At 32.7% G+C, this 16,134-nt stretch overlaps 1 protein-coding gene across 7 annotated transcripts in view; it reads right to left on the bottom strand.

Moving 5' to 3' along the window:
* Positions 1-16,134, bottom strand: part of ITGB3BP (integrin subunit beta 3 binding protein) — a 106,186-nt gene that overhangs the window by 2,543 nt on the left and 87,509 nt on the right. For all 7 annotated transcript variants that reach the window (XR_013159441.1, XM_077120733.1, XM_077120738.1 and 4 more), the window contains 4 exons: positions 9,783-9,861; positions 9,242-9,335; positions 8,823-8,882; positions 2,199-2,249 (listed from right to left, as the gene is read on the bottom strand). Coding sequence is in view for 6 of the 7 variants with exons in the window: in XM_077120733.1 (XP_076976848.1) it covers positions 2,200-2,249; positions 8,823-8,882; positions 9,242-9,335; positions 9,783-9,861 (283 nt within the window). In the remaining variant the exon portion in view is untranslated. The remainder of the gene's footprint in view (positions 1-2,198; positions 2,250-8,822; positions 8,883-9,241; positions 9,336-9,782; positions 9,862-16,134) is intronic.

Here is a 16,134-nt window from a genome sequence, read left to right as displayed (position 1 = left end):
AAGAGAGGACCCACAGAAGCTCAGGGAGGAGGCAATCGAACCTAGAGCTGAAAGTAACAAAACTCGAGAGTGAAGGACCAAAAGATGTTGGCCATGTGCCTTACTCTCTGACTGAGGAATACTGAATATCAGTTTAAATTTGGATTTTATTGTGATACATTTTAAAGCATAGATATATCCACAACTCTGTCAATAGTAGGATAGCTATAGAGGGAACAGACAGGCAGAGAGGCAGGTTACAATGGGGACGCTAACAATCTGGGAGGGGAGTAATGAAGGAATAAAATAATGCAATGGGCCTGGAAGGAGAATTGGAGAATTAAACGGACATTTTCAAAAGTGATCTGATCTGGCAGCAGTTTGGACATGGGAACAAGAAAAGAAATTTGTGGTTCTGAGCCTGATCGATGGAATGAATACATAATCTTTCAGAAGGTAGGAGGAACAATTTTGGGGGGAAATCAATGTACTTGGGGAAATTATATGGCAGCTGAAATTGGAAGTATATAGCTCAGGAGTAAGGCCATATATAGAGAATTGAAAACCATATACACTGAGGTGAGGAAGTTAAGAGAATGAATGAGATCATGAAGAACGTGCTCCACGTCAGAAGAAAAGACAGTCCAAAGTAGAACCCAGGAAACATCTCAAAGGTCAGGTCAAGTTTCACTTTACTGTCATTTATCTCTTGCTTCCCACTAAAAGGGAAACTGTGGGAGCTCATCCTTAATCCTTTCAAGTTTCTTGAAAGCACTAAAATTAAAGACCCAGAAGTCTTAACATGTGATGATCTTCAATAGAATCCATAAAAACAAAAACAAAGCTATTCTCAGTTCTTTGTAAGTTTATTAGTAAGACTATCATACACTAAATGTGTATCCATTTAAAAATGTGTAACTATGAATGTGGATTTATGATTACCATCTAATAATTCACTGATGAATTTTTATGGGTCAAAAATGTTATAAAATGTTTAATCCTATAATGAATGAATAGGTGAGCATGTGCATTTATATGTATGTATCTATCAAATCCTTAATACATAAAAAATCCTTAATCAGCAGTGAAACTGACATTTACTGATTACTATTACTGTGAAGTGGTAAAGAGCATGGGCTCTGATAACAGACATTCTCAGGTAAGTACCTTTCTCTGTCACTTACGTGATTCTGGGGCAGAGTATTTAAACTCTCTGTGCCTCACTTCCTACTAAAATATAAAGATAATACCTATATTTACCTTGTATAAGTCATTGTGAAGATTAAATGGGGTAAGTATAATGTGTTAAGTATCTGGCACATAGGAAGTACTCAATAAATGTTAGCTATGTTTATAGGGTATTACTTATTGAACACAACAAAATGAATATTTTAATATATGAATGACACAATTTTCTATATATTGTAATGTGATCTTCAAATATTTTAAGAACAGCTGGTTTGTTAGGAAGCTGATATTAATCACTTGAGACATTATTTCCAAAGAACTGTATTTTCAGGAAAGAATATAATTCTTTCACTCTGTTTTAATATTTTCCAAAAGATAGCAGCAAGGAATATCCGGTTAACATCTAAGTATCTTAATTAATATTGATGCCACTAAATCTGGGCTGCCAGTTTTTTGATAATGTGAACCTTCAATTAAGTTACACTAAAAATTAATTATCACATCACGACTCACTGTTTCTAGTTAATATGTTATAATAAGCTGTTTATAAATATAGCAGTTTTACTCTTATTGATGAATCCACAGGAACTGTTTTGAAGGTACAAATAATATATAATTATTTACTTGATTTAGTACATTTCTGAAATTAATAGATTGGTTATATCTTGTTCAGTCAGAAATCATAGCGCACCCTCTAGTTGGACATTTATAACAAAGATACTCAATTAAGGGCCCTCATTATACTCAGTTAAAAATATGCCCTTTTTGACTTTTAAAGCTAGCCTGGTCAGCTCAAGAGTGTTCTTTTTCAGTCAGCATCTAACTCACTGATTACACATAACCTGTTAGACTGCACTCCTGTTGCTTTTAAGACTTTATTATATTATTTCAACTAAAGCTCCAAAGCATCAAATACCTATATTCTTTATAGGAAGACAGTACCAAATCTGATAACGTAAACAAAACATTCCATCCAAACAAAACAGTTCAATTTAACAAGGTCAAACTGAATTAATAAGGCGAAACCATACCTTAGTTTAAACTGGCTTTAAGGAATTCATAGCTGTCAAGATGATGTAATTCTGTATGAAAGAAGAAAGATATCTTTTACAGAAACAGTTCAAAGTAACATTATTTTTGCAGGATAAAGACTGAACCAAAATGAGATTAAGATAAAGAATCTAAACCTTAAATTTTACTTTACATTATAAATAGTACCATTGGGGCTAACATTCTAATTTCAACAACCTATGGGTAAGCCCCCTATTTCAGAACATACATTTTTAAAATTTATTTTTTTATTGCTATATATTATATATTCACATACCATGTAATCATCCAAAGTGCACAATCAATGGTTCACAGATCATCATATAGTTGTGCATTTATCATCACAATTGACTTTTTTCTTTTTTGTGAAAAATAACATATACAAAAAGGCAATAAATTTCAAAGCACACTGCAACAATTAATTGTAGAACAGATTTCAGAGTTTGGCATGAGTTATAATTCCACAATTTTAGATTTCTACTCTAGCTGCTCTAAGATACTGGAGACTAAAAGAAATATCAATATAATGATTCAGACATCATACTCATTTGTTAAACCCTACCTTCTCTGTATAACTCCACCATCATCTTTGATCTTTCTCCCACTCTTAAGGGGTATTTGGGCTATGCCCATTCTAACTTTTTTATATTGGAAGGACTGTTGATAATATGGGATAGGGGATAGAACTAGTTGATGTTGAATATACATATTTTTAATTCATTATGAAATCTGCCAAGAAATCTATTTTGATGTATGTTTACTGTCACTGTTAATATACTCTTTATGCTTTATTATAATTACTTGTCTTTTTTGCTAGATTCTGTTCTCTTGAGGGCAAGACTGTCTCTCTTGCTCATCAGCGCATCCTCAATGCTAGAATAGTACTTGGCTCATAGTAGGCATTCAATAAATATTAAAATTAATGAACAAATGAATGTTAAGGGCACCTGAAGTGTGTAAAGAGACAGCAATTTATATATAAATATTTGAAAATATTTAAATGAATTCTTTTAAATAAATTCTTGGGACTAGTCCATTTGTTTTTCATTCATTCATTCATTGAACATGCATTGTGAATCATCTCTCTAGGTTCCATATTATGTCCTGGGGATACATTATGGAGCTAAATAAGACTTTTTTTTGTTTTTTGCCTTGGAGAAACCCAGAAGTACAATTATAATACACTACAACATGATACCATGATACATTTAAAAACATTCAGACAAGTGTTGTGAAAACCAGAAGACACAGCATTTTAGCTATGCCTAAGGGGCTGGGCAGAGCTTCACAGAGAATGTGACATCTGACTTTAAAGGATGAACAGGAGTCTGCTAAGCAGAGAAGGAAGAAAGGGCAGTGTAGGTAGAGGGAAAAGCAGCAGAGATATCTGGAATCCTGAAAGAGAGAGATTCCAGGGGGCTGAAGTGTATGGTGTGAATAGTGTGAATAAAAATAACGACCTTTCTATGTGAAGTCTGAGCCAAAAGAAAAATCACCTAATATTTACTTGTAACACAAGTTCTGCTTAAAACTATATAATACTAGAAATATCTGCTTCATTATTATATGTGTTTTGAATATGCAAAACACTTACTTTTGAAGGGGGGTGTGTTTGACTACTCTTAGAGTTAAAATGGAAAAAAAAAGATCACCTGTCAGGTGATATAAGATCAATATCTGCTAAATGTGCTAGAATAATTTTTCTCCATCTCAAGAACAGTTGGTCTTCAGTCTATTCATTACTGTCTTTTTATAGTATTTTTATTTAATAAAACCTATTAAGACTACCATACAAATCTCTTTACTTATGCTTTTATCTTTTAACTGATCAATTTTTATATTGCTGACATCCCTGCTTCACCATTTGCTCATTTAAAAATTCATAGTATGTGAGATATGTCTCTGGAGAAAATGTCTATAAAATTTGTTACAGCTGGCAAATGTGTATGAGTCAGTGATAGCACATGACTAAATGCTTGAAAGAAAATAAAATTTGTTTCTGTAGTAAGCAGAACTGTTTAAATGTTATTTATTTTTATGTTTCAAAGAAAATATATTGTGAAATGCTGCATTGATTTAATACGCAACAATGTCTGTGTACACGCTGTAGAAGGAAAATTTATGAAACCTTTGCACAACTCCTTTAATTGAATTTTCCAAATCTCTCACCACACACAAATAATCAATATCTTCTGCAGAGAAAACCAGTCAGAATTATTATAGTCTTTCTTTTCAATTTTGTTGTCATCAGCACATACAGAGTACCTGGACATTTGTAATGTCTGATAGCAAGTTATTTACACCTTTTAAACACATAATTGCTACTAAGTGAGTTCAAATCTATGGTTTTAAAATATTTTACAGATTATTTAAAAGATAAAAATGATCAGACTTCTATAAAGTATAGAAAAATTTAAATCATGGAAGAAATAATTTAAAAGGCCTTGAAAAGTAATAAGCCAGTTTGTTTTTCCTTAGATCTTAGACAAATCTCAAGTAAGCATTTTCAGCAGTTGAAATGTAACCCCCAAATAGTGATGAATACTCTTGTTAAAACAAGAGTATTAACATTAATAGGAAAGTATGGCCTGCAAACAGCTTACATGATAGCTAAGTCCTAAGAACTCCAGTTCATTAACGTATATTTGTGCCACCAAAATTAATGGCTCCATTTTTTATCTCCAGATAAACCCAGAATGTTAAAGCATAAAGGGGATTTTTTTTGTTTCTTCTAAAACTCATCACATATAAACTTCAAAGCTCAGTGCTTTAAAATTGAAGTATGTATTTGAAAAAAGATTCTGTTTAATGTTAAGATATAATTAAAAAAAATAAAAGGGTAGTCTTCTGGGAGCAAAATACTTAGCTGTCAATGATGAATACCTTTTCTAGATTGGGTGGGGGAAAAGAACATATCTTCAAGTTTAAAAAATACTTCAGTTGGGTGGTTAGAATAAAAAGGTAATATCAAACTGTTAGGACAGGAATTTAATATTTATCTTATAGTCTAAGAATTTGATACCTTTAAAATTTAGCCTATAGCCAAGGTGAATTTTACAACATAAGAACACAGTAAGTTAACTAAAGAAAACAGGAACATTATAATTTGTGCTTTTTTTATACGGCCAGAGCTAGAAATTCTGAAATATTTTCTATTACAAATAGCTGAAACAATCAACTTTTGAACAATATGAAGTTTAGATGGTTACATTTTCATTTAAAATATGCCTACTACAACCTACACAATTATTCTCAAAACAGATAAAATATGTTCTGGATTGAATATGTGTCTAGATTTCATATCTTGGCAACTGCTCTACAATTTGCTTACATTCTTTTCAAAAACATTTTGTTTACTGAAAGTACTAGTCACAGACAAACAATGATGGCATTTTTTAATATCTCTGGAAAAAAATGAAAATAAAGAGCACTATATAATGCCATCTATTGACTAAGGAATATTTGTATCAAGTTGTTTTAAGTAGAGGTTGATTATGTAAAGTAACTAAATTTCATGCCTTACCATGTGATGTTAATGTGACATTCCATCTGAATCAACCCATTGAATGGTCATGTTTTAAATCTTCAGTATAACAAATTAAAAATAATTATGAAAATTCACATCCAAATCTAACAGTGAAAGAACCTTTCATTCCATTATTTTTTTAATAATCATAAAGCCAATATTATTAGGGAAAGTGAAGTTAGGCTTACTTCGTAAGTTAACTGAAGAAAGAAAGAAACTGTCCTTTGTTTAAGAAATTTGTATGTAATAGAAAAGATCCTTTCTTTTCATATGTTTCATCAAGTTATTCCCTGGTTTACAAGATCCAGTTCTTCTGAAAACTGTGAAAATTTCAATTGTACCTTTCATGCTATCATATGTTTTATTTAAAAGAGTAGAATGTTACTTTTACAATTATGCTCCTCTCTTGTAATAAAGACTGTTACTTATGTTAAACAACAAAAATAATAAAGAATAGTAAATAAACAATAGAACTAAAAGACCAATTTACAGGGGTGATGACAGCATAAAGTTGAAATTTTGGTATTGTCCATTTTAATCTAGGAAAATTTTATAAGAATCTGAAGAGTATTCTCTTGAGAGTAAAACAAGTAATTTGCTTATTTTCATTTTTATGAGTATCTAAATGAAACAAATCCAGGATGTATTATTAGGTTGATTTTTATTTTGTATAACCTCTAATTATGTAATTTATATTATTATGAAGATTCCAAAACATTTTTAATTTAAATAATTCTGGGAAATAGCACAGTAAAAGAAAAAGCACATAAAAAAAAGTAAAGTAGAATTCTCTAAAAAGCTGACGGCTACATCCTCAAAGAGAAATCTATAAAGCAAATGAGTGAAATGTCAGAAAAATTGGCAAAAGCCATTTTAAAATGAATGTAGGAACAGAAGGGGGTGAAATTTGTTAGCTTGGTGATAAAAAACTTATGTATGTTTGTGTGTGTGTGTGTGTGTATCACCTTTAACAATAACAACACATAAGAAACCAGAGAAAGTATATTCAAAATAAAGTTATATAACCCAAACTCAAATTACCAAAAAAAATAAGCTTCAATCTATTTTCAGGCAATATTAATTTTGAAAAATAAGTTGAAAAGCTAATGAAGATTTTAATACCTCAGAATACAAAGAGCTAACGTAGCTCTTGCAAATAAATAGAAGATGACAAATATATATATACATTAATACAAAGTACATATATATTGTATATAGTATAGTATATATACAGTATATACTATATATATAGTATATAGTGTATATATATAGTATATATTTTAAATTCAGTTTTATTTTAAACAACAACAATCTTTTTAGAAATTTTAAAGCATAGTTTAGCAATACAATTTTCTTATCATGAACAATCAGTCCTTAAGGAAATCCTGGTTTCCTTAATGTAAAAAATTTTTACATTAATCATGAGCAGTGACAGTTCACTTATTTGTTCTCCAATTTTCCCCTTGTTTCTCAAAATGATTGGCAAGACCCAACTATGTGAAGTCTAATTTTATATAGTTCTAGGAAACTGTCGATTTTCAAAAAGCACACTATTAGCATAGAATATACAGAAGAAATATTTCTTCAGGTTGGGGAATAATAAACATGCCAATTTCCCATATTAATCCTCTAAAACTTGTCAAGTTGGAAGAACCCTAAACCACTGAAACTTAGTTACACATACTAATCAAGTTAAACAGCCTAAGCAGGAAAGAAGAAATCCCAAGGCTTTTCCAAGAAAGCTACCTTTCATGTTCCTAATTCTTGGGATCACAAGGGAAGTTAGCTGCTCAAAAGAAAAGCTTAGGAACCTTGCAGCTCAACTCTTCCCACATGAGCTAAGGAGAAGGCAGTCTTGCCACAGCTCCCTGCCCTGCGAAGTTGGCCTTTGTAATTTATTGGCTGGGAATCCTAGCACTTTGCAAACTCATCACTGGCTTGTTAAAGGTCCTAAAGTCAGTGTAATATACAAGATTGGGTGGACCAGTTTTATTTATATCTCGTTTGGATATGAAAACTATGATGACTGGATGATTTCATTTGTTTTAGGAAGAGGCAATACAGAAAAATGAAAATATAATTTTCTAGGTCAGACAGGCCTTTGTTGGAATCCCTACTCTGTCACTTAAGCAGCAGTGTTTTTTTGGCAAATTACTTAACATTTTTTGCATCTTTGTTTCTTTGTCTGTAAGGACATGATAGTAGCTATCTTGCAAGGTAAAGATCTGCTGAACCTAGTGTTAGCAACATAATAATTATTAGTACACAATAAATGGTAGTCATTGGTATTCAATAAAGGGTAGACTAAAATATGACCGTCCATTTCAAGACCTAGCTTCATTTGCAGAGATAAATGGCAACCATGTCAGTAACAATATAATGATCACTCTTAAATAGGTTGAAAGGCTGTAGTATTTTACAGTCCATAATTACATTGCTTACTGAGGTATACAGGGATTCAGACACATGCCCTATGGGAGCTTAAAAAGGAAAATGAGAATATACATCTATCATTATTTGGATGTGGCTCTGAAATGAAAAGGAAATCTCTGGAATGAATGCCAAGCTTCTTTTGTTTTATGTCTAAAAAATTGAAAGAACAATAAATGAAATTACTAACATGATAATTTGATATAAATAGGAGAGGAATATAGAAAACAAACCTGCAAGTTTAGCTTTCCATCCTGTGAAATGCTCAGAGGCATGGTTTGAAAGTTTCCAGAACACGGGTTAAAAGTAACTTTTTAATACTTTTTTTAAAATCCTAATGCACCATTAAAACTGTGATATAATAATGCATTTTTGACCTTACTTGTCTGTATATTCAAAAAGAATTTTTAATAAAAAGACAAAATTAAACTTTTAACCTGAAAGTTGTATAAAAAGGGCATCAAAAAGTTCAATTATCCAGGAAGTTAGTCTTAACAAACACATATTCTGCTAAACTCAATATAAAGAGTTCTCAAATGAGATTCATAGTCTTTTAAAAGAACACAAGAAAAAGGAGTCATAATGATTAGTTTTAAATAGTGAAATGAAATAAAAGGGTCTCATTATGGGATAAAACACAACTCCTTACCTCTTTTAGGAAGTTCTGAACTCCTTTTTTTAAACAGGTTTTGTTTTGTGACATTTATCACTAAAAGAGAAAAATCCCACGTTAAAAATTAACACAGAATATGAATAATTTCTTGTTACTTGGAAGAAACAACTTACTGAAAACATTCAAAGTAATACTTACTTAAAAGCATCAAGTATAAGAAATACCTTATTATATTTATTCAAATATGAACGCTACAAATAAAAAGCCTACTATTAGTTTTCAAGGTATATTCTTTCCCTTCATAATCAAGTGGCTTCTTATTTAAATGAAGGCAATAGTATTTCTATCACACATCTAGTAGTACCATATATACAGAAGTTTATCAAATTTAAATGTTAGAAAAACTAAGATTTATCTCTAAAATTACTACTATTGAAAACTCAAATTCTTCTTACTTAGTTCTTTGGTTTTCTGTATTTCTCTTTTTAAGAAGCGTGATGCACAGGAAAGACCAATGAGATTTTCAAGCTCTCTACTGCCCTCCAAAGCCTAAAAGAAAGCCATCTTAAAATCAGTTATGTAAGTTATCTACAAATGTAAGATTATTGACAAATCCTAAGAATATCTTAAATATAGTACATTGTTTCCTTTATTTGAAAAACTTAAACTCTTTGTTAAGAAATTTAACTTTTTCCTGGTAGGTCAACTATTAAAAACCCCAAAATGGCTGAATAAAAACAATTTACTATTAACTAAAAACATAATCTACAAATTTACTTCTAAAGTGAAAAATCTAGATATTAGTAAAACATTATAGTTGAGTCATGTTCATATAAGAAATTTCAATGAAAAGTAAATTAAATTTATCCCCTGAAAACATTTTCCTGGATTAGATTATCCATCTTTGGGCTTCTTTACTATTATCCTTTTTCAAATGAGGTAATATGAAAAACTACAGACATACACACACACACACATACACACACGCAAGCAGACCTGTATACTTCTTAAATTCTGCATCACTTCCAAGATTTCTTCTGATGAGTTCTCAACTTTAGACAGCAGCCTCATGAATCTATTAATGACGAAAAAAAATTTTGCAAAAGTATACATTTAAACAGGGCAAATCATTTTCAGAACTTTAGTTCTTTTTTATGGATGTTAAATTCAATTTTCTAATTACTTTCCTAAATTTTTCAAAGTGGTAGAAAATGTACATACGTCTTCCTTTTTAAAAAATTATTTATTTTTTATTGATATACATTATATAGTCACATACCACGTAATCATTAAAAGTATACAATTAATGGTTTGCAATATCATCATACAGCTGTGCGTTTATCATCACAATTGACTTTTTTTCTTTATTGTGAAAAATAACATATACCAAAAGGCAATACATTTCAAAGCACATTGCAACAATTAGTTTTAGAACAAATTTCAGAGTTTGGTATGGTTTACAATTCCACTTTGGTTTTTACTTCTAGCTGCTCTAAGGCACTGGAGACTAAATCTACAAATTTACTTCTAAAGTGAAAAATCTAAAAGAAATACCAATATAATGATTCAGCACTCATACTCATTTGTTAAGCCCTACCTTCTCTGTGTAATGCCACCATCACCTTTAATCTTTCTCCACTCTTTTGCGGCATTTGGGCTAGGCCCTTCTAACTTTTTTATGTAGGGATGTTGATGATATGGGACAGGGGGATGGAACTAGTTGATGTTCTACAGAGGCTGGACCCTCTGCATTTCAGGACTTATGTGGTCCAGGGACCCATATGGAGGTTGTAGGTTTCTGGAACATTACCCTAGTGCACGGAACCTTTTAGAATCATATAACGCCCTAGGTGTTATTCAGGATTGGCAGGAATGGTTTTGTTTGGGGTTTGGCAAGTTATTGTAGGTAGCAATGTCAAGTGGTGACAGGGACAGACTCATCCCTGGAGGTCATCTCCTACAACATCAGGGACATTTCCCCTGTGTGTGTCATGTCCCATGTAGCAGGGAGGGCAATGATTCACTTGCAGAGTTGGCTTAGGGAGAGAGGCCACATCTGAGCAATAAAAGAGGTCATCTGGAAGTAATTCTTAGGTATACCTTAGGTAGGTTAAATTGCTTCAATACATATATAAGCTTAGCAAGAGCAAGCCTCAAGATCAAGGGATAGGCCTATTGACTTGGGTGTCCCTAGTGTTTGACACAGTATCATTATCCCCGGTGGTAAAGTTTAATAGTTTCATATTTTTTCTCCCATTCTGCAAGGGATTTTGCTGATACTTTTTGATTATCTGCTTAATAAACTCTGGGATGTATCCAGGCATGGTATTAAGCTACACAGAATTAAAGGCCTTCATTTATATTTTGGGATCTCTGTGTTTGGATTGTTTAAATTATCTATCCAGACAGGTTGGGTTAGATTATGTGCTATAGAAAATTTAGACAAAATCTGGGACACTTATGCACTACTGGTGGAAATGTATAATGGTACAGCTGCTATAGAAGTGTTTGGCAGTCCTTAGGAAACTAAATATCACGTTTCCCTATGACCCAGCAATACCACAACTTGGTATATACCCAGAGGAGCTGAAAGCAGTGACACAAACAGATATTTGCACCGATGTTCCAAGTGCTCATCAACAGACGAGCAGATTAACACAATGTGGTATATACATATGATACAAAATCTGGACAAAAAAAATCTTTCTTCCTTTGGTCTCAATGAGTAGATAAGGTTCTAAAATATAGACAATGTCTTCCTTACCCCTGCATTCTGAATTCATACCTTTGAATTAGTTCATGCAAGAACTTATTTATATTCATAGTGTTAATCGGTGGTACACTTGGGTCTATACAACATCTTTCAATCATGTTCACCTGCAATATGGCAATAATACTTATAGACCCACTAGTGAACTGCCTTCACTTCTATCTGTTCCCTTACATTGCAGTTCAACCTCATTAGCTAGCCATTCACCCAGCTCTACCTTCCGTGTATCTCTAGGTCTCCTATATTCTGCATTATAAGCCTCTGATTTTACCTATACCATGGTCATAAAAGTGAAATCATACAGCATCTATCCTTTTGTGTCTGGCTTATTTCACTCAGCATTCTCAAGGCTCACCCATCTTGTCATGTGCTTCAGGACATCATTTTGTTTTACTGCTACATAACATTCCATCATATGTATATACCACATTGTGTTAATCTGCTCGTCTGTTGATGGGCACTTGGACAGTTTCCATCTTTTGGCGATTGTGAATAATGGTGCTGGGAACACTGGTGTGCAAATATCTGTTTGTGTCACTGCTTTCAGCTCTTCTGGGTATATACCAAGTAGTGGTATTGCTGGGTCATAGGGAAACAGGATATTTAGTTTCCTAAGGACCGCCAAATTCTTCTATAGCAGCTGTACCATTATACATTCCCAGCAGTAGTGCATAAGTGTCCCAATTTCTCCACATCCTCTCCAACATTTGTAGTTTGCTATTTGTTTAATAGTAGCCATTCTTATAGGTGTGAGGTGGTACCTCACTGTAGGCTTGAATTGCATTTCCCTTATAGCTAGTGAAAATGAGCTATAAATGAAATGAAATGAAAATGCTCATTTTCATGTGTTTAGCCATCTGTATTTGCTCTTCAGAAAAATGCCTATTCATATCTTTAGCCCATTTTATAACTGGGTTGTTCTTTTGTTGTTGAGTTGTATGATTTTTTTATGTATACAGGATATCAAACCTTTATCCGATGTGTTACTTCCACATATTCTCTCCCATTGAACTAGCTGCCTCTTCACCTTTCTCACAAAGTCTTTTGAGGTGCAGAAGCATTTGATTTTGAGGAGTTCCCATTTATTTATTTTTATTTTGTTGCTTGTGCTTTGGGTGTTAAGTTTAGGAAGCTACCTCCTATTACTAGGTTTTGGAGATGTTTCCCTACATTTTCTTCAAGGAGTTTTATGGTACTAGTTCTTGTATTTAGGTGTTTGATCCACTTTGAGTTATTTTTTGTACAGGGTGTAAGGTAAGGGTCCTCTTTCATTCTTTTGGCCCATTTATTGAAAAGATTGTTTTGTCTCAGTTCAGTGGATTTGGCAGAAGATCAGTTGACCTTAGATTTGATGTTCTATTTCTGTGCTCTCAATTTGATTCCATTGCTCAAGACTTCTATCTCTGTGCCAGTTCCATACTTTTGACCACTGTGGCTTTATAATAATTTTTAAAATCAGGAGGTGTTAATCCTCCCACTTCGTTCTTCTTTTTTTAGGATGCTTTTAGCTATTTGGGATCTCTCCCTTCCAGATGAATTTGGAATTTTGATTGGTACTGCATTGAATCCGTAGATTCAGTAATCTACCTGTAGATCAATTAGGGTAATAACCTTCCTATCCATGAGCAGGGAATGTCTTTCCACCTATTTAGATCTTCTTTGATTTCTTTGAGCAATGTTATGTAGTTTTCTGTGTCCTTTACGTCCCTAGTTAAGTTCATTCCTAGATGTCCAAATCTACAGTTTCATCATCAATGCTTGGAGGAAGTCGGGTGATACTTGATTCTTTTAATTGCTATTTTGAATGGAATTTTTTCCTTAATTGACACCTCTGTTAGGTTATTGTTTGTGTATAGAAACATTACTGATTTTTGCACTTTAATTTATATCCCACCACTCTGCTGAATTTATTAACTCAAGTTATTTTGTTGTAGATTTCTCAGAAATTTCCTAGTATAGAATCATGTCATCTGCAAATAATGAAAAGTTTTACTTCTTCCTCTCCAATTTGGATGCCTTTAATTTCTTTTTCATACCTGAATGCTCTAGCTAGAACTTCTGGCAAAACATTTAATAACAGTGGTGATAGAGGGCATTCTTGTCTCATTCCTGATTTAGGGGGAAAGCTTTCAGTCACCATTGAGTACGATACTGGCTATGAGTTTGTTATATATGCCCTTCATCATACTGAGGAAGTTAACTTTGTTTCCTACCTTTTGAAGTGTTTTTATCAGAAAAGGATGTTGAATTTTGTCAAATGCTTTTTCAATTTTGTCAAATGTTTTTCAGCATCAATTGAGCTGATCGTGTGATTTTTTTAACCTTTCGATTTGTTAGTGCTGTATTATAATGATTGATTTTCTTGTGTTGAATCATCCTTGCATTCCTGCTATAAACTCCACTTGGTCATGATAAATAATTCTTTTAATGTGCTGTTGGATTCAATTTGCTAGTATTTTGTTAAGAATTTTACATCTGTGTTCATTAGGGAGATTGGCCTGTAGAACCAGTAAGGGTAACTAAAAGGATAAAAGAAGAGATAAAAATAAGATACAATGTATAAAAGCCAATGGATAAAATGGTTGAAGAAAGTACTGCCTTTACAGTAATGACATTGAATATTAATGAAATAAACTTCACAATCAAAAAACATAGGCTGAAGGAATGGATAAAAAATATAATCTATCCATATTCTGTCTGCAAGATCCAAGGACTCAAATAGGTTGAAAAGTAAAAGGTTGGAAAAAGCTATTTCATGCAGAATGTAACCAAAAGAGCAGTGGTAGCTATACTAATATCAGACAAAACAGGCCTTAAACGCAAAACTGTTAGAAGAGGTAAAGAAGGACACTACATTTTCATAAAAGGGCAATCCAACAAGAAGAAATGTCAATCATATATTTATGCACCTAACCAGGATACCCCAAAAAACATCATGCAAATACTGACAATACTGAAGGGAGGAACAGACATCTCTACAATAATACTTGGAGACTTCAACATATCATTTTCATCAAGAGACAGAACGTCTAGACAGAAGCTCAAAATAGAAATACAGAACATGAATAATATGAAAAATGAACGCGACCTAAAATCATTTACAAAACACTGCATCCCACAACAGCAGGATATACAGTCTTCTCAACTGGTCATGCATCATTCTCCAGATTGACCATGCTGGGTCACAAAAGGGTTCTCAAAAGACTTTAAAAGGGGTGGGCCACAGTAACTCAGCAGGCAGTGTTCTCGCCTGCCATGCCAGAGACCCAGGTTCAATTCTGGTGCCTGCACATGCAAAAAAGAAATTTTTAAAGATTGAAATTATACAAAGCACTTTCTCTGATCATAATGGATGAAGCTGGAAATCAATTAACAGGTGGAGGACTTGAAAATTCACAAATTTATGGAGGTTAAACAATATATTCTTAAACAATAAGTGTGTCGAAAAAATTACAAGAGACATCAGTAAATATCTCAAGACAAATATAAAATTAGAACGCAACATATCAAAACTTATGAGATGCAGGAAAGGCAATGCTGAGAGGAATTTATTTGCCTCTAAATGCCTACTTTAAAAAGGAAGAACAAAATAAAATCAAAGACCTAACTGCACACCTAGAGGAACTAGAAACAGAACAGCAACTAATGCTAAAGCAAACAGAAGGAAAGAAATTACAAAGATTAGAGCAGAAATAAATGAAATTGATAATCAAAAAAACCAGGGAGAATCAACATAATCAGATACTGTTTTTTTTGCGAAGATCAATAAAACTAACAAACACTTAGCTAGACGGACAGAGAAAAAATGAGTGAAGAAGCAAATAAATAAAATCAGAAATGAGAGAAGGGACATTACTACTGATCCCCTAGAGATAAAAAAGATCATAAGAAGATACTATGAAGAACCATTTGCCAACAAATTAGATAACTTGATGAAACGGGCAATTTCCTAGAAACACATGACCAACCTACACTAGCTTGAGAAGAAATCAAGACCTCAACAAACCAACATGTAAAGAGATTGAAATGGTCAACAAAAACCTCCCCCAAAACAAAAGCCCAGGACCAGATGGCTTTATAGATGAATTCTACTTACCATTCCAAGAAGAATTAATACCAAGCATGCTCAAAGTCTTCCAAAAAATTGAAAAGGAAGGAACACTACCTAACTCATTTTATGAAGCCAGCATCACTCTAATATCAAAGCCAGACAAAAATACCACAAGAAAAAAAAATTGGAGACCAATTTTTATTATGAATATAGATGCAAAAATCCTCAACAAAATATTAGCAAATACAATCCAACAGCACAATAAAAGAATTATATATCATGATCAGTGGACTTTATCCCAGATATTAAGGGTGGTTCAACACAAGAAAATCAATTAATGTAATATACCACATTACAAATCAAAATGGAAAAACCACATGATCATCCTGATCAATACAGAAAAGGCATCTGACAAAATCCAGCATCCTTTCTTGATAACAACACTTCAAAAGATAGGAATAGAAGGATATCTTCTTCTATACGGAAGGACATAAATAGAAAACCCACAGTTAATATCATACACAATG

The sequence above is a fragment of the Tamandua tetradactyla genome, chromosome 11 (assembly GCF_023851605.1).
Source record: "Tamandua tetradactyla isolate mTamTet1 chromosome 11, mTamTet1.pri, whole genome shotgun sequence".
Lineage (NCBI taxonomy): Eukaryota > Metazoa > Chordata > Mammalia > Pilosa > Myrmecophagidae > Tamandua > Tamandua tetradactyla.
The sequence above is the reverse complement of the archived record's forward strand: the minus strand, read 5'-3'. Positions and strand labels throughout refer to the sequence as shown.